This window comes from Pinus tabuliformis, chromosome 8 (assembly GCF_031772625.1).
Source record: "Pinus tabuliformis cultivar Carrire ecotype Pingquan chromosome 8, CPIR1, whole genome shotgun sequence".
NCBI lineage: Eukaryota > Viridiplantae > Streptophyta > Pinopsida > Pinales > Pinaceae > Pinus > Pinus tabuliformis.
In genome coordinates, this window is record NC_142294.1 from 11174201 (window position 1) to 11199799 (window position 25599).

Genomic DNA, 25599 nt, shown 5'->3' on the forward strand with positions numbered 1-25599 from the left:
AGATTTGTACAGCTGATTCAGCACACAGTGAAAAGCAGATTTTGGCACGATTTTCGAGGAGTGGTTTGCACAAAACTCGATGAGCAGTTTGCTGATTTTTCTGCACGCAAAACGAGGGCCGTACAGCGCATTTACTGCAGTCCGTACAGCGCATTTAATGTTGCACGTACATCAGCATTTAATGCTGAAAGTGGGCACGAAAATCGAGGAGGTCGTACAGCATTTATCGCTGTCCTGTTTGCTGTAATTTCTAGTTTGCTGTGAGGCATGGGAAAAGAGATAAGTTGTAAATTTGCTTGTTGATTTTTTGCTGAATATTTCTCACTGTCAAAAGGCAATTTTCAGAAATAAAGAAAAGCTCTCAAACTGGTTTTCCCCAAGAGTTGTAGGGGGTTTTTCCAGGGTCAAGTTGACCAAAAATCTCAGTGTTTAAATGTGTTTTAATGGCTGTTTATTACTGCTGATTTTTATTTCTGCAATTTCCAGCATTCTGTAAAATTTCCAGAATTTGTGTTTTCAGCAATATTTATTTTTTCAGCTTGTTAAATGTATGGTTATGGGAAAGGGCATTTAACTACATGGGAGAAATAAGGTGAAACTGAAAACCGGGGTGGGAAAACAGAAATTTCTACAATAATGTGAACATGAAATATAAGCAAATACTCAAGAAATGCTAAGCCATTTTATTATACTGAGTAATGGAAAGAGTACAAGAGGTGATCAGACAGATAGCACCTCGACTTGCACAAGGCAAGTGAAGAAATACACTTAGAAAAACAAAGGAATGGCCTCTCTCTAAACTACGTCCAAGCTGCTGGAGAACTGTCGTGTTGCTGCCACTGTTGGAAATCAAATAAAGATTTGGGGTTGTTCCCCTCCTCAGAAAATGCTGAAACTCTGGAATCAGACTCCACTCAAGAAACCCAAAAAGCTTTTCTAAAATAGTCGACCCCCGAAAATCACCCCCTTGGGGATCTATGCTGTCCCTCAAGGCTCTGCGTTGCCACTGAATAGAATCCTCCAAAACTCCGACTAAAACTCTACCAAAATTCTCCAAGATGCAAGGGCTGATCCCTTGTACAATCTCCCAGCTCAAATCCTCCGCAAAATCCTCAATCCGGAACTCCCACCAAAAGAACTGCGTCCCTCTCTCAAGACTGCGCAGTTATCCAAAATGCTCAGTTCCTCCTCCCTCCAAAGATCAATCCTCCTGCCTAAGACTGCTGAAAACTACCTTTCCTGAGCAGGCACTCGAAGTCCCCAGGGGCTAAGGGTTAGATATCCGAACAGAGACACTCGGTGCACCAAACAGTGTTGCAGACCAGCTAAACAGCTAGCGTGCTCTAAGTCGAAGTGACTAGCTCAAATGCACATAATCGAATGACAAAATGAGGAGGCTCCCCTCTCCTTTATAGCGTTGGCCTCTCTCAATCCCAAGGCCCACCTCCTCCAACGCAGTCCCTTTCTTGCCACGTGTTCCTTTCCATCTGCGCAGTCCCTCCAAGTGTCTGCGTGGGCCCCATCTCTGCGTGGTCCTTTGGCCCCCTTGGCTCCCCTTTAAGTCACAACGTTGTGCTACTAGGAAGTGACTTTATTCTAAAGGTGAGTTATGTCCCCCTTTTCCTCACTTTTTATTTATAAGTAACTATAGAAGGCAAAATTGAGCAAAATCGAATGTTCCAATTAGCCATGGCTAATTAGGAATATTACACACATTGGGTTTTTCCAGGGACATTCGTCCAAAAGTAATGGTGTCATGTGGTATGTTTGTTCTTATTTCTTTCAGTTGTTGATCTGTAATATGTTGAGCATGCACTAGTGTTTATTTTCAGTGTTTACTTTGTAAATAACTTGTTAAAGAAAAATAACAAGTAGGTAGGAATAAATCAAAAAAAGTGCATGAAGGGTTTCTAACTAAGGAAAATTATAAACTTCAACATGGTATCAGAGCCTAATTGCAGATCATAGGAGGACTAAAAGACATCAGCCGAACGGAGCAATAACAACAGAAAACAATTGTCCCGAGGTGACAGAAGCTATTTCTAGCAGCGCAGAAGCCAAGTGTGACGCAAAGCCAGCCAGAGCCATGCAAAAGAAATCAAGAATTGCGCAGAGCCTCGGAGAGGCCAGCGTTGCTGACATAAAGGGCCAGAAGGCTGACCCAGGGCATCCCAGGGCCGACACAGACCCATCCGGGGTGACGCAGAGCTAGCGTGGGGTAAAGAGGGGCTGACGCAGTTCACAAAGAGGCAGTTGTTGGGGTCTAGAAGGCTGCAGGAATATTGCAGAGTGGAGCTGTTGAGGTACTGTACTCAGAACGGTACCTAGCAGAGCAGGGCCAGAGGAGTTGTTACCGAGGGTTTCTAGCCGAGGAACCTGAATCAGCAGTGCAGTTGCACAAAACGATCAGAGTAGGGGGCATCTCGACAAGCAGTAGGAGGATTTCCAGGAGGGAAATCAAGACTCACAGGGAGTCCAAAAGAGAACTTCCAGACGGGAAGTAGAGACTCAAAGGAATCAAACAAAGAACTTCCAGGAGGGAAGTAGAGGAGCATCATGGCACTACACGGGGTAAGAAACCAGGATAGACTGGACGAAGCATCGAACTTCGTAGTCTGGAAGGCCAGAATCTTATCAATGCTTGACAAGAATCGTGTCAAGAACTTCACCTTGAAGACAATAGCTATCCCAGTCGACCCAAATGATAATGAAAAGTACGAAGAGGCAATGGCGAGGGCCAAGTGCATTATCCTTGACAGGGTCAAGGATCATGTGGTACCACATATAGCCGAGAAGGAAACAGCAGTTGAGATGTGGGAGGCTCTTAAGAACCTGTACCAGCATACTTCTATGCAGAGAAGAATGCTGCTCGAGAACCAGATGAGGTCGTATCAGACGAAGAAGGGTCAATCAATTGACACCTTCCTCGGAGGACTAAATAAGATCCGATACAAGTTGACTACTATAGGAGCGACACCGGATCAGGAGCTTATGGTGAAGACAGCCCTGAATGTTGTCTCAGAAGATTGGGAAGTGTTTGTCCAGAGTATCCTGGGCAGAGGGACTCTCCTACCTTGGGACGAGATGTGGGTAGCTCTTCGCCAGGAAGAGATCAGACGGCAGTCAAAGACAGGTAGCAGCAGCAAAGGGATCAAGGTTCAGCAGGAGGAGGAGGATGTGGCCCTAGCATTTGAGGGAAAGCAGGAGAAGCGGAAGAAGAAAGATCTCTCCAAGATCAAGTGCTTCCACTGTGGGGAGATGGGTCATTATGCGACCCAGTGCCCAAGGAAGAAGAGTAAGAGAGAGTCTTCCGAGACTAAGGCAGCACCAGCACGGGCAGAGAAGGAATTTTTGAGTCTTGACAGGCGATGATTGTGCCATGAGTGCACACACGCCACTTCAACGGAAGTGGGGAGACATCGAGCTGTAATCAGGCAGACTACAAGCGATGAGGGGTAGGAGCCTTGAGGTACCCAGCCTCTTGGATTAGACCTTGCTACGGGAGCCCTGATGAGAAATAGCAGGATTGGCTGAGTGGGTAGAGATGGATGTGGATAGAGCAGCAGTGAGAGCTACAGTGAAGGAGTCCCAAGACAGCGCAAAGCTAGCAGGCTGCAGCAGTGCAAGAGGCACAGGAGTGTTGAACAAGTGCAGGAAGGCACAGAGAGGTGTGCAACGATGCGAGATGCAAGGAGTTGTTGCAGCAGCGCAGAGGTCAGAGAGAGGGAGCACTTGTCAGCAGTAGAGGGAGCTTCAACATCAGTGGGTGTTTCTAGCCCAACAGGGAGGTCAGTTGGGAGATCAGTGACTTACTTCTCAATAACTTAGTTGCAGTGCATGCAGTGGGCAGCACGATGCAACATGATGAGAGGAGTTGCAGTGCAGATGCAGCGTTGGGAGAAAGGACCAACAATAGCACAGATGCAGAGGGAGTTGTAGTGCAGATGCAGTGTTGGGAGGAAGGACCAGCAACAGAACAGATGTAGAGGGAACTGTCGTACAGATGCAGCAGTGGCAGTGGCAGAACCATGGGCAATAGTACAAGAGGCAGCAGTGCAGAGGATGGTGGGCAGGAAGGTCTAGCATCAACACAAGTACCGATGTCGGATGATCAAAGTAATACTCAATGAGGGGTATTGTTAGAGCACAGTCCTCGCTAAGAGGGAGTGTTGATTTGGGATAGCATTGAATGTGTTCTAGCCATGAAATTTGGTGGAGAGGTTGGGGCAAATGAGATCTCCAATACCCAGAAAGGGTTTGGGTAGATTCTAAACAGACAAGGAGATATTAAAATAATTAATATTTTAATGGAGTCCCTAAGTCTAAACTTAGGGAAAATAAAATATTGTTGTGTATTAATATGAACTGTGTTAAAGTGGTCCAAAAGACATGGATCAAGTCAGATCTAATCTTAGCCGTTGATTAGGGACTTAATCTCGACTGTTGAGATGTCAACAGGAAAGTATAAGAGGAGGCTTGAGGGTCACTTGGAGAGCACACCAGATGATCAGTGATTCGACAAGAAAGTATAAGAGAAGGCTTGAGGGTCACTTGGAGAGCACACCAGATGATTAGTCATTCTATTCTCTAGAGCGGGATTTGCTAAGAGAGATAGAATCAGTGATCGAGAGAGCCGCTGAGGGGCATTGAGTACAGAGAAACAAAGAAGGCAGAGATTGTGTCAGAAGAGCAGTGCAGCAACCAAGGAGGGCTCATGCAAGGCCACACAGAGGCAACCAAGTGTTGCGCATACATAGCACCAAAGGGGCCAACGCAGCAGACGCAGAGGTTCCCAGAGTTGACGCAAGGCCTCCTAGGGCTGACGCAGGCCAAGAAAGGTTGACGCAGGGCTAGCATGGGACAGAGAGAGGCTGTCGCAGTCCAAATTGGGAAGATGTTGGGGTTGCAATAGCAGTTTTGTGCTAAGGAACTGCCGGAAGGGTTTTCCGAGGTTTCAGCCAGGAGATTTCACTCAAATTGTGAGGTATAGCTGCTAAGGAAATTCTCTGTTGGGTAGGCCAGTGCCGGCACCCAGATTGTACTATGATATTGCTTAATAAGAAAAACCTCAGATAGCTGCACCGGTTTTCCCACATTGGGTTTTTCCAGGAACATTGGTCCAAAAATAATGATGTCATGTGGTGTGTTTGTTCTTGTTTCTTTTAGTTGCTAATCTGTAATATGTTGATCATGCACTGGTGTTTATTTTCAGTATTTACTTTGTAAATAACTTGTTAAAGAAAAATAACAAGTAGGTAGGAATAATCAGAAAAAGTGCATGAAGGGTTTCTAACTAAGGAAAATTAGAAACTTCAACACGTACCCACCTAGGTATATATATATAGGACCCTCAATTGTAATCATATCATATTCTCATTCATACATTTTATATATACTTGCATCCTCAATGGACATTTTACTATTCCAAGTGTTCTCGAGTATTTTACTTGTGAAAAGTACAAATTTGTTTATTACAGTTGGTGTTCCAGGCTTTCTTTTTCAGTTGTAAGGAAAATTCTTTGAATGCAGATCTGTGTCTCATGTGGATGTAAAACTTCAGCAGGAATGTGTCACCCTACTCTCATATTGCCCATGTAATGCTGCAAAGCACTAAACTAATACAAGCATGGTTGATGCCATTATATATAACGTGTGATTCTATTTTTCAGAATATAGTATCTTCTTTTAAAACGTGATCAAAGCAATCTAACATGTCTTTTCACCCTCAAAGTATTTTTTCAAAACTTGTCAACAAAAGGTTTTCACTTTCCAGCAGAACCAACTACAATATGGATTTTCAAGAAATAAATAAAAATTGTGAACATCACAAAAAGAATAGGTTTTAAGTTCAATACCTTGTGTTCAGTCCCACTCCTGAACGAACAAGCTGAACAAGACGAGGAACCAGTAGTTCTAATGTAGGGGGGTCAACATGTTTCAGGCACAGATCAAGAGTTTCCCACATAGGGGAATCCTTTGCAACTGCAATACGCAAGTTTTCAAACTTCTCTTTCTGAATACCAACACTCTCTGCATGTAGCTGTGGAAAATAAGCCAACTTTCAAAACAATAACACAGCAACAAAGAATCAAAAAGAAAACACCGCAAATTCTTAAATTCAACACTCTTCAGTTTTTAACAAATCTAAGTAGTTTTGTTTACAATTATTACAGAAACAACAAAAGCTCTAGAATTGAGATTTGAGACTTTGATCTCAGAAAACACTAGTCAATAGGTCATAACTTGATCAAAGTACGTGCAAATAAATTCATAAAGCCAGTTGGTATAGTAAATAAACCTCAGCATAATTAAGCCTCTGATCTTCTAAACTTGAAAGACTTTCTAACATACAAAAAACCAACTCTGGCAAATGGGGCCGAATAGCATCTCCAGCAGCCTGCAAAAGTAGAAATGCATAAATAGTATAAAAGAAAAAGATTGCAAAATGCATGTAATTCTAAGTTTAGGGGAAACTGTATAAGAATTTACATATTTAAACTGTCTCAGTATATAATTTCATATCATGTAAAAAAGCTTATAATCAGCATCCAAGCATACACAAAATACAAAGTTAGTTTTTGATTGTGCATCAAAGATTATTGAGCCAGAAAGAACCGGATTAATCAAGGTAAGGTTCATCTTCAACAACCTTATGACATGAAGGAAGACTGATTAGGCAAAAAGCACCCTTCCTCAAGAATGACTTTGATATAACATTTGACAAAATAGAGTGGGAATACATTTCAGCCATGTTTCGTGAAACTGACAAGGGTTAACACAACACCTTCTGAAACTGATATGTGAGCCTTGTATTTGATAAGATTTTCCTTTATGTCTAATGTATGAAATATTTTGGTTATCTAGGGCTCTTTTATTGTGCCCTAATTCGTTGAAAATTGATTGTATAGAAGTTAGATATCATTGTTTCATCCATTGCTCATTATATAACATGTGAATGGAATTCCCCTTGGGAACTCATGTTGTAGCTCTCCCAAGTGCCTTTGATCCCTCACAAAGATAATATTTAGGGTTTTGATGCTAGGGAATCAAAACATCCTTAATCCTCGGCAAAGATTAGCTAGCCTTAGACATCCATAGACTCCATTCACCTTAGGGCTAGGCACTAGCCATCCTTTGTTGGTGATCCATTCAACTTTTATCCATAACGTTTTCTCTTTTCTTATCTTGCCTAATTCGGCTCTCTCACAGCCAAGCAGCCAACTACAGTGGTTGCCACAAAATCACTCCTTTTGGTGGGCATTCACTTCAATTTCGTCCATAATTTTCTTTTCCCTAGTTGTTTGCCCTAAGATAAACCCTAGTTTCATTTTAGCTTCATCTTGGGGGCTTATTGAGGGTTTCATGTGCCTTATCCTTGTTGGAATACCTTGTAGGAAACCCTTTCTTGGCATCTTGACCTTTGGATATCCCAACCCTCAACCTACCAATCAAACCCTAGGTCTTGTATTGCCCTAATTTGCTCCTCTCAAGGAAAGTGAATTCCTCCTCTGGGAGCCTTATACCTAAAATTGTGTCTTTCCCTTGGAGGCCTCTTTATGTCACCTCATACCTCAAACCCAGAATACCTGTTATGTGACCTATACACATATCGGAACTCCTCCCATTGGTGAAAATCCATAAAGAGAAAGGGGTTTTGGTTGTGGTGACAGCGGCCCATTACCCCATTGTTTTCACTTGATCTAGTGCATTGCCTTGAAGGGTTCCCCTCTACAAGGCCTGGTAGATTTTGTGGCAACCAGTGTTTTCAAAAAACGGTCAGCTCGGAACCGACACGGCCGAGTTGGTCTAAGCCAGACCCTCCCCAAGTCAACCCAGCCTAGGAAACCATTCGGTCGGCCAGGTTAATACCGCACTGGCCGGGTTGTCTAACAACTCGGTCAGCTCGGTATTAACCTGGCCGGATCCACCAAGTCTGAGCCTACTCGGCCGGGTTGGAAACTACGTCCTGTAAACCCATAGAACAACGATTTCTTTTAAATATTTGTTTTGGGGGACTCCAAACAGGATTATAGTTAGTCTATTGTGTATTTGGGGTCCATTCCCCTCTCCTAAACCCTATTTAACCCACCCAACCCCTCTCATTTCCTCGCAGCCATCTCATGCATTTGAGTGAGAATTTCAGTGAGTTTGTGAGGAGTTATTGAGTTTGTTTTTGGAGCAGTAGTGAGGGAGTCTTGGGCAAGCATTGTAGCTGGAGTGAGGAGCTTCTTGGGCAGCCATTTGGAGCAGCATTGAGGAGTTGGTTTCTTGGAGCAACCTTGAGGAGGCAGTTTGTGCCTGGAGGTATTTTTTTTCACTTGTAAAAATCTGTTTTTGCTTATTCAATTTTATGTGCAAATTTGGAAATTGAAAAAAGTGTTTTTTGTGAAAGAAATGAACATTGAATCAATGCAAATTTTTTGGTTTTCATTTTCAGATTTTTTGCTTTCATTTCCAAGTCAAAAAATGGCACCTAGAGTGAAAGATGTTGCTTGGGCATATTTTGAAATGGTTGATAGTCAAATGCATTGCAAATTTTGCCATAGAAAAATTAAGGATGGTCCTGGGGGCATTAATAGATTGAACAACACTTGGCAGGGATTAGAGGCCAAATTACTCCATGTACCTCACCAGAAATTTGGGAGATTAGGAAGGATTCGTTACCCAACTATGAGAAGTTTAAAGAAGATAAGGCTAGGCAAAAAGAGTTAGAAGCTGAAATTGGGAGGAAGAAGAATATATAAAAAAATGCGGGCTACCAACCCCCATTTTGATTTTTGAGGGTTATTCCTCTATCCCTTGTACTGATGCATCCAACCCCTTCCGATATGTTCCTCCCTCTTTTGAGTCTATTCAAGAAAAGGGTAAGGGTAAAATGAAAAAGGGTGACATGAATATCATAAGTTATTTCACTATCACACCCTCCTCTCCATCAGATGCGCATGGTCCTCAAGCTAGTAGAAGTCATATGCAGCCCACTTTGGATGACCATTGGAAGAAAGAATTGAGGGAGACTGCTTGTGATTACATATGTAGATGGTGGTATGATGCTGATATCCCCTTCAATGCTTCCCGTTCACCATATTATGAGCCTATGTTTGATGCCATACATGTTGTTGGAAAAGGCTTCAAAGGCCCTACTATGCATGAGCTAAGGGGGTATCGTTTGCAGAAAAAAATTGCCTCCATTAAAGAGTATTTGAAATATTTCAAGGACTCATGGGCAAGAACAAGATGTACCATCATGTCAGATGGATGGACTGATCAAACAAACCATACCATCATAAACTTTCTTATCTTCTGCCCACAAGGAACCATGTTTCTAAAATCAGTTGATGCATCTGATAAGTAAAAGATGGACAATTGTTGTTTCAGCCATTGGATGAGATTGTTGAGGAGGTGGGGGTAGCTAATGTTGTTCAAGTCATCACAGATAATGTCTCTAACTATGTTCTTGTTGGTAAACTATCAGAGGAAAAACACAGAACCATCTTTTGGACCCCATGTGTTGCACATTGCATAGACCTCATGCTTGAGGATATTGGCAAATTAGATTGGGTCAAAAACATTGTAGATCATGCCAAAAGCATAACAAAATTTATCTACAATCATTCATGGATTTTGAGCCTGATAAGGAAACACACAGGGGGCAGGGATATTATTAGGTCTGCCATCACTAGATTTGCTACTCATTTTTTGACATTGCAATCTATGCTTTCACAACATAGAAACTTGCAAAAGATTTTTCCAGTGAAGAATGGAATCAAAGCCAGTGGTCTCACAAACTAGAAGGCAAAGAATTGAAAAAGAAAGTTAATGAAGAAATATTTTGGAGAAAGGCAGCAAAGATTGTGAAGCTTGCTGAGCCACTGGTTAAGGTGTTGCGGTTGGTGGATGGGGAAAGATTGGCTATGGGCTTCATTTATGAGGCTATGGATCAAGCAAAGGAGCAAATAAAGAGGGCATACAAGGATAAAGTGGCTAAGTATGGGCCCATTTGGGCAATCACTGATGAAAGATGGAACAATCAACTCCATCACCCTATACATGTAGCTGGGTATTTTTTGAACCCGCGGTATCATTATAAAGCTAAGGTGACCGGAGCTTTGAGGGGGGAGGTTAGAGATGGATTGATTGACTGCATTGGTTGCAGGATCCCATTGGAGTGTGATCAGTTGGAGATACACCGACAGGTCACAACCTTTAGCATTGCCTCAAGTACCTTTGGGAAGAACCTACCAAAGATTGCAAGGGAAGCAAATGAGCCAAGCAAACAAAAATTTCAATTTTCAAATTCTTAATACTTATTTTGTTAAATCGTTTATAATTTGAAAGTTGGATATAATTTGTAATTTTGTTGAGCTAACTCATTACACTCCTATGTTTTTTGCAGCACAATGGTGGGAGGCTTTTGGTAGCCATTGTCCTGAATTGCAGAAGTTTGCAATTCGTATTTTGAGTCAAATTCGCAGTGCTACTGGGTGTGAGCGCAATTGGTCTGTCTTTGAGAGGTGCTCCTCAAAATCTGACTGCCACTAGTATGTAACTGTCACTAGGAATCTAACTGCATCATTGACACTGATACATCCTAGTACTGAATACTGTGGGGCCCCCCATACCAAGGTAATGATCCATGAGGGAGACACCTCAAGGAACCTTCCCAAGTCTGCACCTCTCGGACTATAGCTCTAGATCGCCCCACCTCTCTCCTAGAGGTATGGCTGCAAACATGGCAAACTCTTCCTTCAGCCTAGAGGACAACTTATCAATCTCCGCAAAACTTGTTGCCTAGTCCTGCTTCTTCTGCTTTTCCTTCTTCCTGACGGGACATTGTGTGCTATAGTGGCCAAACTCACCACATCTGAAGCACTTGAGCTTTGACATGTCCTTCTTCTTCTTTTGCTCCCCCACCCCTAACTGTGACCCTTGGATGTTAGGGCCACATTCTCCTCTTCCTTCTCACTCTTTACGCCCTTGTTGTTGCTTTTGCGGATGATACTCTTCAATAGAGCACGCCTCAACTTCTCCTGCTGCAGATCGGCCCACATCCTGTCCCATCTTGGCAATGTGTCTTTGCCCAAGATACTTTGGACAAACACCTTCTAATCCTCTGAGACACTATTTAGTGCCAGTCGTACAAGCTTTGCGGGTTGGGGCACCTCCCCAATGGCTATTGGGCTGGTCACGGACCTCCTAAATCCTAGTGAGGAAGCCATCTATGGTCTTGCCCTTCTGCATCCTTATGCTTCTTAGCTTCTCCTGGAGAAACATCTTCTGCTGCTCAGAAGAACTCTAATATAGCGTGGAGAGAGCATCCCACATTTCCTTGGCAGTGTTATTGCCAGCTACATGTGAGACTATATGATCTCGAACTCCATCTAAGATTATCTGCTTTGCCTTCGCCATTTCTTTTTTGTACTCCTTCTGGTGATCCGCATCCTAAGGTAGTGCTACAACTTTGTCCACATAGGCTTTCAGGCCATATTCATCTAGAAGGAAGGACATCCTAGCCTTCCAGACAACATAGTTGGAGGCTCCCTCCAACCTATCCTGGTCTCTGAGCCCAGTTGTGGCCATCATGAATCTGGTCTAGAAACTCCCTCTTCCTCTGCTCAGTTGTTGCTCTGCTACTTGCACTCCCTTCTGGAATGTGCAATCCTAATAGCTGCTACTGCCACTTGCAATAGGGAAAATCAGATTTCTTGGCTAGAAACCCTCTGAGAGAAATATCCCTTTATGTGTGCTTTCCTCTTCCACCCAATGTTGCTTCTGTTACTGCAAAACCATCTACGTCCAACCAAGGAATCTGCTCAATGAAAATATGAGTTGTTGTTGCTCCCTTTGCCTGCCAGAATCACTATTCTGGGCAAATCGAATCGGTTGCCACCCTACAACTAAAAATCAAACCTTTGCTCGGCAATTTGAACTGCCTGGCTAGGCACTACACAACACCAAAAAGATTATGTTAAATAGTCATTAATTAAGTGGAAAGGCATGTCTAAAAGACACACCTAATCATGAAAGGTCACTTGCCTAGGTATAAAAGCAAGGCCTCATTGTAACATTCATCATCACTTATACACTTCTATATATAATAAATTATTATTATTAAATACCTCTGGTGTATTTTTGCATTCAAGTCAACAAGCTATCAGTTTTTATGCTTCAGAGCATCACCCTGATCATCCAACATCGGTCCTTATGCTGATGCTAGGCCTGCTGCCCAACATCCTCCGAAGTTGCTGCATCATGTATTGCTACCCATGGCCCTACCACTGCCACTGTTGCATCTATACGAAGGGTGCGTGCACCCAACCCTAGGGGACGCGTCCCCATGGAACACTGGTAGAAAGATTGCGATCCCACCAATCTTGAAATCCTAAAGACTGTTAACTCTGTTGGATTTCGAGTGGCATCTTAAATTATACTTTCTTCATAGAAATCCAATGAGGTCAGAACCACTCTCAAACATCCTAAATCAATTTAATATTACCATTAGCTATTAAGGTATGTATCTCATGAGATGAATCTTGGGAAATGAAAGCAATAGATTTCTCCTTGTTTGCTTGATGGAAATAGGAAGAATATCCTCACAGCTCAATCCCCTAAATCATTTTTAAAAAACTAGGGTTAAAAAAAAAAAATGATAATATGTTGAAATTGACAAATAGGATGATAATTCTGAAATTATCGCAATAATTACCCAAATTATCACGATAAATTCAAAACAGGGAAATTATTGTGATAGGTTGTAGCGATAATATTGGCAAGGGGCAGTTTGGCAATAATATCGCGATAATTCCAATATTGTCGGTATATGTGCAACACTGATATATGTGTGTGTGTGTGTATTTCGGATTTCCTTCCTTCCAATCACCCATATGGATTGGATGTTCTTATAACTTATCAAAAAGGTTTGTTCATAACATTAGTATCATAGCTGCTCTTCGACACTGCTTTGCTGACCAAGTTTGAGGCTCATTTTAGAGGTATCCTTCTAAAATTAAGATGCCTACCACTGACATTATAAATAGACCTGTGAAACGATCTATACATATATATTTAATCATTTAATGTACAACTATTCCATAACATGTTCGGTCATCTGATAAGCTATACTTTTCACTCTACCTCAGCTATACTGAGCGTTCCAGAAAATGAATACATGCAGAATATTACTTTTTTCTTTATCCAAGACAATTGAAGAGTTCAGAAGCATAGCTAACCTTTGCAAACTTCATAACCAAATTGATTGAAACTTTCTGAACAGTTGCAACTTTGCTCATTATACCATTAGAAAGCATAAATGGTAAAACAATGGCCATTGCTGCACTTGCATCAGACCTTTCGGTGAGGGACGAGTCACATAACCTTAAGCTAAGTGAAGTCGCTGCACGGCAGAGACTGTCACCAGCATTCCGAACACTTTCCTTTATGTCATCCATAGCTCGAAAAGCTGTGATCCAGACTCTCTCCAGGTACTTTCCAACCTGATGCAATGAAATACACATAATCCAATGATTTGGTAAGAAAATAATCATGAAACTGTAATGCCATAAAAGCTGAATTTTTATGCACACATTCTTGCTATTTCAAAATTGTCGAAGCAAGATACAGAAATGTTCTGCCAACTAAAAATTAGCATGACCAACAAGCATATGCCAGGACTAAAAACATGTTTGTTTCCAATATTTCCAAAACTTTTCTGATATTTTAGTTCAGCCCAGCTAACAATTTGCATGCACAGTAACACTTTTCTATAGGTAAAAACCAGTTTAGAGGATTGTTTATTGGAAACAAATGATATCGATGATACATGCGAAAAAGAAATTGCTTCAATCCTGCATTATAATAGGGCAGTTCCTTTGCAGAAAACAGGAGAAATTGCTACAATCCTGCATTATACTAGGCCAGTTAATTTGCAGAAAACAGGATATGCTAATTAAAAAGGTAATGGAAAGTTTCCAGGGAAACCTGTTTCAAGGTTTATATTTGGATTGCACTTCATAATAACAGTGTTACACAGGGACCCATTCTCTAAGCTAGCTGGCACACTTGTGGGAGAGTGAATCTTTGTGGTAAACATTTTCCCATGCTCCCTTCTTTTGGGGAGTGGGGAAACACATTGGGAAACATTTCACCTAAAAAGGAAAACATTCCCATTTTTCCAAGGATGCCAAGACAACTGCCCTTAAAAATCGGGATGCCTTGGTGCTCCCCTTAAAAATGCCCATTGCCGATTCCAAAAAGCTCATCAAAAAAAAATTATTAAACAATCAAGAAAAAAATACATAAACAAAAAACTATATCATTAATCAGATTTTTCATTGTTTTTCATATGTTAGCACTTACAGTAAGATGTATCATTTGTGTTTTCATATATTTAATATTTTATTGTTTTAGGATTTTGAACAAGGTCCCCTTTGGAAGGGACCCTGACATTCCCTATGATATTCCCTAAAAAAATTTGGAGGCTCTCTACATGTTCCCCTAATGGTTTACCCATTACTGAGCTAGACACTTATTTAGACCTAGTGGTTTGCTGGGCTAGACACTTATTTCTGTTACACCCTTTTTCACTCTTTCTCTTGTTTTTCGGCACTGCCTAGGAGTTGCTATGGCTCTCCCACTTGGTAATTCACACCAGTGTTATAAGGGACCGAACCGGACCAGCCGGTTCAAACCAGTCCGACAGTTTTGAGGCAAAATCCGGTTCAAACCAGTCCGACCGTTTTGAGGCAAAATCCGGTTCGAACTAGTGACTTGAACCATTTTTGTCAAATTCAGTATGGTAAAGCCACGTAGAACGTAACAAGTAGGACCTGTTTTGCTTTTTTTCTTTTAATGTTTGTCGTAGATGGGCACTAGCCCAGAATAGGTGCCTAATATTCAAGCATACGGCCCTACTATCCCTATGCATTTCATCGTATTGTTAAATTCTTAAAGTAAAAGGATGAAAATGGTATCTTTCATTTTCATCATTTTACTTAAATTTTTAACATTACCATGAAATGACTTAGGATGTTTGAGAGTGGTTTTGACCTCATTGGATTTCATATGGAGAAAGTAGAATTTTAGATTTCACTCAAAATCCAGCAGACTTAACAGTTTTCAGGATTTCAAGAATGGGTGGACTGCAATGCTAAATGGGATTTTCTCATGTACGAGGATATGGAACTAGTATTTAATCAAGAGCACCAAGCCCTCTATGCACCTTGATGTTAGTGGCATTGGTTGTTGAACTCTTCTATCATGAGCCTGATAAAAAAAAATAACCATCACTCAAACAAAAGCTTGACTTGACGAGGTATGATTTTTATATCTTATTTTAATGCTTAGAGGGTGATATTGATGACGAAAATCCCAATATAGGCAATGATTTTGATGATATGTAGGTATTTGTTATAGCATAATTTTGTTTGGATGCTAGAGGCCATGTGTAACTTGTTTGTTGATGTAATTTTAGTTTAGAGATGGGTTGCACTCGGTGTTATTTTGGTTATGTGCACCCTTACATGCTATATAAATAAGAACTTTTGCTTTATTTGTGTATAAATGGTTTGGATTCATATGGATGCACATGGATATATATATTTTTCTTTTAATTTTGAATATTTTATTTGTTTTTGGTTGACTGGTTTTTTGGTCTAGCTTTTTTACTGGTTTTCACCACTTCCCAGTCCGGGGGGTCTACCGGTTCAATCACTGGTCCGGTTGTAATAACTATGATTCACACTGGATGTAATTTTTAGATGCATTGACTAACCTAAATGATTGAGTGATTCCCTTTAATACCACGTTCCTTCTAGGACAGGCTACATAGATGTTGAAGTCTCTCAGATGCAGAAGTAACGTCAGTGACTTGCTTCAAACAATCTTTTCTGCAGGGTCTCTTATTGGTTGAGTGTGTTTGCAGGGTTATTACTCTACCAGAGCTGCCCTCTAAAGAGTGATTTGTGTCATACATGTCTTACAGATATTATTTTTCCCCATGGCGTAGAGGCAAAACACTATCTGCCATATTTTATGGTGCTGCAAGTGTGCTTGAGAGGGTACTGACTTTGACTTGGACAATTGGTGTCATCTACATTACAATAAGATTCTTTGGAAAGTTGTTTCTTAGGTGATGTTACACTATTGATGTACGTGACAATGTATATGAGTTGTTATTTTGTATATTATGTGTAAGGTTCTCTCTGAAGCTATATATATATATATATATATCAGTGTTGAAAACAGCAGTGGGAAAAAATCGGCGAGCGTCCTATTGCCTCAAAAATCTAGCATGCCTTGTGAAATACCTCACAACGCAAGAGCTAGACTAAGATACAATAATGAGGTGGTTGTCACTATCACCTTAGCACTCCACCTCCTGCTCTTTAGTGGAACACGGGAGGCTTCCCAGTGTATATCACCTAAAAGGGTATTCTATGTTAATAGGTGCAAGGTGATGTAACAAAACGGCTTGATCATGGTACTTCTTACGTGGATTTGGGCACAATCTTTTAGGTCAAGGAATAATGTCTCATAGAATAAGTCTAGACTCTAGAGAAGAGTGCTTGAAGCCAAGGGTTTAAAGGTTTGATTTAATAAAAGTACATATGGGCATACAAGAACAAAGAAAAGGTCTACTTTAAGGATATGATGGTCATTCTGCAAGAGTAAGTTGGCGGATCCCACTTTGTAAAAGAAATTGATTGAGTCAATGGTGTATCTAGTCAATACTAGATTAGATATTTGTTTTTCTACAAACATACACAGAACAGGAGGAATCTCAGGAAGAAGAAGAGCTGATAGATGTGCCTACTACCAGTGGAAGAACGAGCCGGGAACTCCGACAGATTCTATGGGATGCATAGGACTTCATTGGTGCACCCGAGAATAATAAAAGGGAGCGAAGACAGCTAGACAGATACCAAGCCTTAGTAGCTCAAGTTGGGGAACCTTCTAGTTTTCAGGAGGTCGTTCAGCATCAAGTATGGGTAGATGCTATGGTGGAGGATTATAGCTCTATAATGGTCAATGATGTCTGGGAAGTAGTAATTAGGCCTCGAGACAGGTCAGTAGTAGGTTCGATATGGATCCCCAAGGTCAAATATGTCGCAGATGGCAGTGTGGAGAAATACAAAGCTAGGTTTGTGGCTAAGGGGTATGCTCATAAGGGATAAACTACAAAGAAACCTTCGCCCCAGTAGCCAGGTATACTTCTATTAGAACCGTGAAATCTCTTGCAGCACAGATGGCATATGACATCAAATGGATGTCAAGACGACATTCTTGAACTGGGTAATAGAAGAGGAAGTATACATTGAACAGCTAGAGGGTTTTGAGACACATGAGAAGAAATTTCATGTATGCAGATTAAAGAAAGCCTTGTATGGGCTTAAACAAGCACCTAGAGCATGGTACGGTCAAATTAATGGCAACTTGCAGAAGATGGGGTTCGTCAAGAGTGACGCAGACCCTAATCTCTATTATCTTGTCGTAGAGAATGAGCCTCTAATCCTAGTGTTATATGTGGATGATCTTTTCCTGACAGGATCATCCAGGCTCATCAAAGACTGCAAGGAGAACTTAGCCACAGAATTCGACATGAAGGATTTGGAACAGCTGCATTATTTCTTGGGATTGAAAGTTTGGCAGCAGAAGAGTGGGATCTTCCTTGGACAAGGGAGATATGCTACAGAGATCTTGAAGAGATTCAGGATGCAGGACTGTATACCTATGGCTACTCCAATGATCACCAACTAAAAGAAGATTGATGCATCAGAAGATAAAGACGTTGATCCCACCTTGTACAGGCAACTTATAGAGTCCCTGATATATCTGGTCAATACCAAGCCAGACATTTGTTACGATGTCAACACCCTCATTCAGTTCATGGTGGAACCGAAGAGGGCGCACTGGGCAACAACTAAACATGTTCTCAGGTATATACAAGGAATAGTTGAGAATGGACTATTGTACACCCAAGGTAATGACATCAGGTTGAGTGGGTTCACTAACGCAAATTGGGTTGGAAGTTCAGTAAATTGAAAAAGTACAACTAGGTATTGTTTCAACATTGGATCAGGAATAACCTCCTGGTGTAGTAGGAAACAGAAATCCGTGGCTCTGAGCCTAGCTGAAGCAGAATATATGGCAGCTAGCATAGCTTCATGCGAACCCATATGGCTTAGGAAATTGCTTGTGAATCTGTTCAGGAGAAGGATGGAAGCGACTATGATCTTGCGTGATAATCAAAGTTGCATCAAGCTCTCTGAGAATCCAGTATTTCATGATCGGTCGAGGCACATTGATATCAACTGTCACTTTGTCAGAGGCTGTGTCCAACAAGGAGTTTGAAGCATAAAAACTTACGCTGAAACACGAAGACTGAGAGCTTGTAGACTTGAATGTAAAAATACACACAGTTATTTAATAATAATAATTTATTAATATATAAAATTTTATAAGATGATTTGAATGTTACAATGAGGCCTTGCTTTTATACCTCAACCGGTGACCTTTCGTGAATGGGCATGTCTTTTAGACATGCCTTTTCACTTAATTTAATGACTATTTAACCTAAATAATATTTAATTATTTAATTATTTATATTTACTTTATTTATTTAATTGTTATGAATTATATTCATAACATAGCCCCTTCCTTGAGAAGCTTTGTCCTCAAAGCTATATTGTTGGCAATCATCTTTGCGGTTGTTGTCTTGGCATATGGAAGGTGGAAGGTCTCCGTCAATGGTGGCTCGCAACTCTATTTTGAGTCCAAGGTTGTCTTCCTTTTTCTTTTTTTTTCTTTTCTTTTTTTTTTCCTTCCTTTTTTTCTTTTTTATTTAAATTTTTTTTTTTAACAAGTTTTTTTTTAATCATATATATATATATATATATATATATATATATTTCTTTTGTTTTGTAAATAATAACTTTAAACTAATTTTTTTTTAAATACTTTTGTTTTTTATAATTATTATGTATTAATTAATTAAATTATAAATATATACATTATATCTATATATATATATATATATATATATATCTATATATATATATATATATTCAACTTATGTAGTGCCCGAACGACTACATCTGACCCTCTGACCGTCACGCCAAGTCGGAGAGGTGGTTGGACGCGTTTGATAGCCGAGTTGGCCAACCATCTTTGGTTCCAAACGTGACTGGAGCCGAGCACAGGTGGATAGATTAGTCCGTGGACGACAGCACAGGATGGGCGGTGGACGGTGGCACAGCATGGGCGGTGGACGACTGCAGCACAGGACGACGATGGACGACAAAAGCAGAATAAGGTGGCAACAGCAGGCAGTGGATGCAGACGTGGACGAAAGAAGGATGCAGTCGAGAGGAGGAAGGCACCAAAGGCGGACACGACACAGTTGTAGTGGTCGTTGTGTTCGAAATAAGAACCATCCACGATACGCATCGTATCAGGATGACTGTTTAGAGCATTAATTAATTTATGCAAACAAACATGGTCGTAATTGCCTGAACCATGCCCGTCGTTCAAATAGTTATGTGCCCAATGTGTTGGTTGCCGATGCATGTCTTCGTCATCGTTGTTATCGCTATCACCATTAGCATCATGATACAAATCGCAACCCACTACCTTGAAGATCTTGGATAACTGAGAATAGTAATTACGCATCGTTCCTAAGGACAGAGGAAGTTGGGCAACTAGAGCCAAGAAATGAATGTCCTCTACTGTGCGGAAAGCCTCTTGCCATTGCTCGAGCTCCACTGCAATACACAATTGCACCAATCTAGTCATTAGATAATTATGAGCAGTCCGGACATCTTTCAAGGAAATAATTCTTAGCCCGCACGGTGAGGTTCAGATGATAACGAATTATAGTGCAAATGTCATAAATTCATCCACCAGCCTCTATGTCAAACAGAAATTGAGCACATGCTGTACAGTGATATTATAAGCAGATTCAAAAACAAAACAATTTTTGAATACATCCAAGAGCAGTCGATGAACTTCCCATGCAAAGAAAAACCAACTCGTAGCCCAACTCTTGGTTGCAAGGTTGCATTGGTGACCCTCAAATAGAGCAAAATGATCTTGGCGCGTGAATTGGTCAAATATGGCCCCCAAATTCTCCATATTTAACTCAAGCCCTTGGCGTTTCAATCTCTTCAGGCCCTTGTAGGCCTTAATACGACATCCCTCGAGAATATATTTGACCACAGGATCCACAGAGGCATTGCCTGCCACACAAATGCACCAATATCGAGCCAATGCCCACCTCGCTTTCCATGTATTATGCATCCCCACACATCCCTCTAACAATGTTATCAACAAATCCTAAAGATCTTTTCCCCATCCATCCAATTGCTTTTTTGAAATCTCTTCATAATGCTTAAATGCTTCTTCATCCTTGGGAAGTAAACGTGCATATATGTTATCAAGGTCAATAAATTTTGCCTTCAACAGTTCTGCTACAAGTCTGTACAGTCCATCAAGTACAAGCTCATTTACATCTTGACGTTGGTAGTACTGGAATTTAAATCCAAGAATATGTGCAGCATGAGACTTTGGGAAGATAGGTATTAGTTCAACAAAAGCATCATTTTCAGGGTGCAGCTCAAAACATTCCAAAACAACGTCAAAAACACGGTTTGGGTCCAAATCAAAGTGGCCAATTAATGACTTGATTGTGTTGATCACTGCAAATGTCACTAATTTTGCATAGCCTTCAGTCTCCTCTCAAAGAAGGTTAAACTTTGTTTGTTGATATAAAAGACAAGTGTTCACCCTAACCTCAATAGCTTTTAACTCAGCTGCCTTTATTTTTATCATCTCATATTCCCACAGAAATTCAGCCTCACTTCTTTCTTGTCTCTCAAGATAGTCCTCATCCACATCATCTTCATCTGGATCATCATCTTGATTTACATAATCTTCATCTACATCATTTTCATCTAGATCATCATCCTGATCTATATCATTCTCATCCACATCAAGATCAACTTTATCTAAATCCTCATCTTGATCTGTATAATCTTCTTGAATTTTACTAAAATTCTCCATGGATTCAAGATGTGAACATAATGGCATATTGTGCAACGAACAACGTTCAAAGACTCACATGATACCACTGAAGCATAAAAACTTACGCTGAAACACGAACACTGAGAGCTTGTAGACTTGAATGTAAAAATACACACAGATATTTAATAATAATAATTTATTAATATATAAAATTGTATAAGATGATATAAGATGATTTGAATGTTACAATGAGGCCCTGCTTTTATACCTCAGCAAGTGACCTTTCGTGGATGGGCATGTCTTTTAGACATGCCTTTTCACTTAATTTAATGACTCTTTAACCTAAATAATATTTAATTATTTAATATTTATATTTATTTGATTTAATTAATTGTTATGAATTATATTCATAACAAAGTTGTACAGTTGAGGTACTGTTAAAGTTTAAATATGTTCTATGCTTAAAGCAATTTATTTCAATTTTCACAGTTATCTCAATATCTTTTCCAAATTGGCAATCACATCAGCATTAAAGTAAACTGCAGATAGAACATAAACATAAATCGCAGAAGACAAGCCAAGACAAGAGGACACAAGATGTGGCACTAGCCAGGGACAAACCCCAATGTGGGGAAACCCTTGATCAGTTCTTCTTATATGTTCTTCAATAGTTCAGCATAGAGAGAGAGAGAGAGTACATATACATCAGAAGTCAACATTTTGACTTGTCAAAATTAAGAGCAGAGATCTTCTCTAAGAAGATGTCACATGAGGTAGCTGATCTAGACTCAGGTGATTCCATCACCTTGCTGTACCTATCATTGTGATGCACCATCATACTATGTCCATCATCACTGTGTTGCACCATGCTACACCATCACCATGTCCATCATCACTACGTTGCACCATGCTGCACTATGCATCATTGTGCTGCACCACTGTCACTGTGCACCATCACCATGTCCATCATCACTTTGCTACACCATGTTGCACTATGCATCATTGTGCACTACGCTGGACCATCACCATGTCCATCATCATTGTGCTGCACCATGCTGCACTATGCATCACTCTATTGCACCACTGTCATTACGCACTATGTTGCACCATCACCATGTCCATCATCACTACGTTGCACCATGTTGCACTATGCACCACTATCACTATGCACTATGTTGCACCATCACCATGTCCATCATCACTGCATTGCACCATGTTGCACTATGCATCACTATGTTGCATCACTGTCACTGTGCACTATGTTGCACCATCACCATGTCCATCATCACTATGCTGCACCATGTTGCACTATGCATCACTGTTTCAGAGATTACCATTGATGTAACCTTCATTGGGATCATGATCTTCAACTCCAAGATCATATCTTGTGCCTGTGCCTCACTGTAGAGTGAGACAATGTATTGTATCAAGGCTAAGGTTGTTACTATCTCGGGAAGTACATCAAGACTGCATCATACTAGATCCGAATGATACCTCTTGAGACTGTCTGTCTCCATTCATAGGTATGCCTAGGATCTCTTTTACATCTCCAAGACCTATTACACCTTTAGAGTTATGGCAAGGTTGTAATACATATACATATACATAGTCTATTATTCACTGTCTAGTCTTCACCGTGATCAACGTATGTCATGACTGCTGCTATATCATTGTTATACTGAGATAGATATGTCGAGAATATCAACTTGTTGCTATGTCCTTACACATGATCATGACTGCACCTAAACCCAAGACATTGGTGCAGTCAATACCCTTCGGTTGCTCTCTGTTTTAGGACAGCATATAGGCTTCATTTGGACAGTGTTTAACATAAGGATGACAGTGTATAGTTTAGGCATCCCTTCCATGACAATGTATAGGATTTAGGCTCATTTCATGACAGCATATAGGATTTGGGTTCCATAACAGCGTATAGGAGTTAGGCTCATTTCATGACAGCGTATAGGATTCTCTATTAAGACAGCGTAGATGCTTAGGGCACTCATTCTATGGCAGCGTATACTCTTAGTGATTCTTCCTTCCACTAAGACCCAAACGAGTGGAGAGGAAGAGATCACAAGAGAAAATGTATGTTGCTCAAATGACTAGCAAGCCACCTCCTTTTATACTAAAACGTTGAGCACAAGTGGGGGCAATTTGATTGTTGGCCAACCTTGACGAATTGTCCCTAACACAAATAAATTCATATCTCCATGAATACTTATCGGAATCGGATGATCTTTAGATCAATCCTACACCACTCGATGAAAGGAATCCAAGAAAAATATCAGTTGCCATGAATAAGAAGACACACATGGAGTTTGGCCCTAGTTACCAATTTTAACACTCCCTCTCTACTAGGGAGAACTCCATCCACTGATCCATCTGTCCGACTATACTATCTCTGTCATCAGTGCCCTGCACTACTCTGCTCTTCTATGCTCTGTTGAACCATGAAGAAGAAGAATTGATCGAGAATGTCACATACCATTCTCTACTAACCCGAAGTCAATTCCATATGAAGAGAGTGTGTCATACCACTCTTACTGACCCGAAGTCAGTTTCATTGATCCCAGATCAATATCACAAGAGAGTGTCTCAAGCCACTCATACTGATCCCAGATTAGTTTCATTGATCCCAGATCAATGGAGGTCATCCTAGCATAGGGAGTACGGTAGATACAACGATGCGTTCATCGATAGTACTACTATGGTCCCTAACCCCATTTCCCCGCTCATTGGCCAGATGAGAGGTACTTCCCATGAGTCCCACTCTTCCATATGAAGAGAGTGTGTCATGCCACTCTTACTGACCCGAAGTCAGTTTCATTGATCCCAGATCAATATCACAAGAGAGTGTCTCAAACCACTCATACTAATCCCAGATCAATGGAGGTCATCCTAGCATAGGGAGTACAGTAGATACAACGATGCGTCCATCTATAGTACTACTATGGTCCCTAACCCCATATCCTTGTTCATTGGCCAGATGAGAGGTACTTCCCGTGAGTCCCAGACTGCATGGGTAGGATGCCTTGAAAGGAGAACCAATCATTTTGTCCCTAAGTCGCCACAGGGTATCACAAGGGAAGGCTAAACCATTCACCCTGTACACGGCGCACCATTAGGGGAGGGTGAGTCGCCCTATGGTTGCTTGTTGCTCCAAGTAGTACCCCAAGCCCCCTGGAGCTCCCAAAGCTTAATGCATGCATCATGCAAGACCCTCATAAGAGGATCTCTCAACGACTCCAAGTCATTCGGGAAAGTCACAAATATGACCTTTCCCCGGGGCTTCGACAAAATGTCTACGACCTGTACATCAGTCTCAATGCGATAAAGCCTCCTCGTTCATCGATGTACCATATCCCAAATAAGATAGCATCTGATGTCTATATGTTGGAGCAATCATAAAATACGGGATTCCTCAACAATCGAATCCCCCTATGGTTGTCACAGAAAATCACAATGGTATCCATCATGTGTCAAACAGCTCACTGAGGAGCTTCCACAACCAGGCAGCTTCATACGAGCATACTCGTAGCTATGTATTAGGTTTCAGCGGTACTTATAACAACCGACTTCTGCTTTTTGCTCATCTAGGATATCGAAGCATGACCTAAAGAGAACCAACACTCAAAAGTGCTCTTGCGATCCTCCACAATGCTTGCCCAGTCAACATTCGAATAATCATGCAGCTTCACATTTCCGGTAGTGTATCTCAATCCATGAGAGATTGTGCCCTTAAGATATCTCAGAAGATTCTTGGCACCAGTCCAGTGAGGCTCAACCATATATGAGCTCATCATACTAACTGCAAATCATATGTCCAGGCGGAGGTTCACCAAGAACATCAACGCGAATGAGTTTATGAAACTCGGAGGTATTTCCCAAATCTGGTCCGGTATCACTACCATATAACTTCTGAAAATTAAGATCCTCGAGGTAGTCACAAGCTTGCAGTTTACCATTTCACTTCCGGAATCCAACTCCCTCTTACTTCTGCAAATGAGAGGGTCTGCACCTGTCAGAAATAGGTCGTCCTCAGAAGGTGTCGGTATGAGAGATCTATCATCCACAACCTTCGAGCAATGGTTTGGATCAGCTTCACTCCTAGTGAATCTCAGCTTCATCAAACAATTATCAATCCTCTCATATCAAGCTCGGGGTGTTTTGCTTCATGCCATAGAGGGCTTTCTTCCACCTGCATACATCAGATTCCCGATCATGAATCTCAAACCCCCCAGGTTGTTCCAAACCTGTGGACCTGCTACATGAGGGGAATGGTCTACTTGTAATAGTTTTCCTTCGGTAAATCTCAGACATGTACCTCATGCTCTTCTTGAATTCAGGGATCCCTGTCACCATCTAACTCATATCGGGTGGGGCCCCATAATAAGTAGACCTCCGGTGCTATAGATGAGATGTGTCAACTGACATGGTCCCCAATGGACTTCTTACAACTTGATACAAATTGCCAACCCTAAACCCATAAGTAAAAGCATCTTTGAAAATTCTATTTTCAAACACGTACCTTTCCATCGATGAATGCCTCCCTGAAACCTTTGACTTCCATTGCCGAAATGGACA

At 41.0% G+C, this 25599-nt stretch overlaps 1 protein-coding gene across 1 annotated transcript in view; it reads right to left on the reverse strand.

Moving 5' to 3' along the window:
* LOC149233914 (ARM repeat superfamily protein) overlaps positions 1 to 25599 on the reverse strand; it is a 524198-nt gene that overhangs the window by 218938 nt on the left and 279661 nt on the right. Inside the window, exons 23-25 of the mRNA XM_089371682.1 lie at positions 13227 to 13490; positions 6299 to 6397; positions 5856 to 6040 (exon numbers count right to left, since the gene is read on the reverse strand). Coding sequence (XP_089227808.1) covers positions 5856 to 6040; positions 6299 to 6397; positions 13227 to 13490 — 548 coding nt within the window. The remainder of the gene's footprint in view (positions 1 to 5855; positions 6041 to 6298; positions 6398 to 13226; positions 13491 to 25599) is intronic.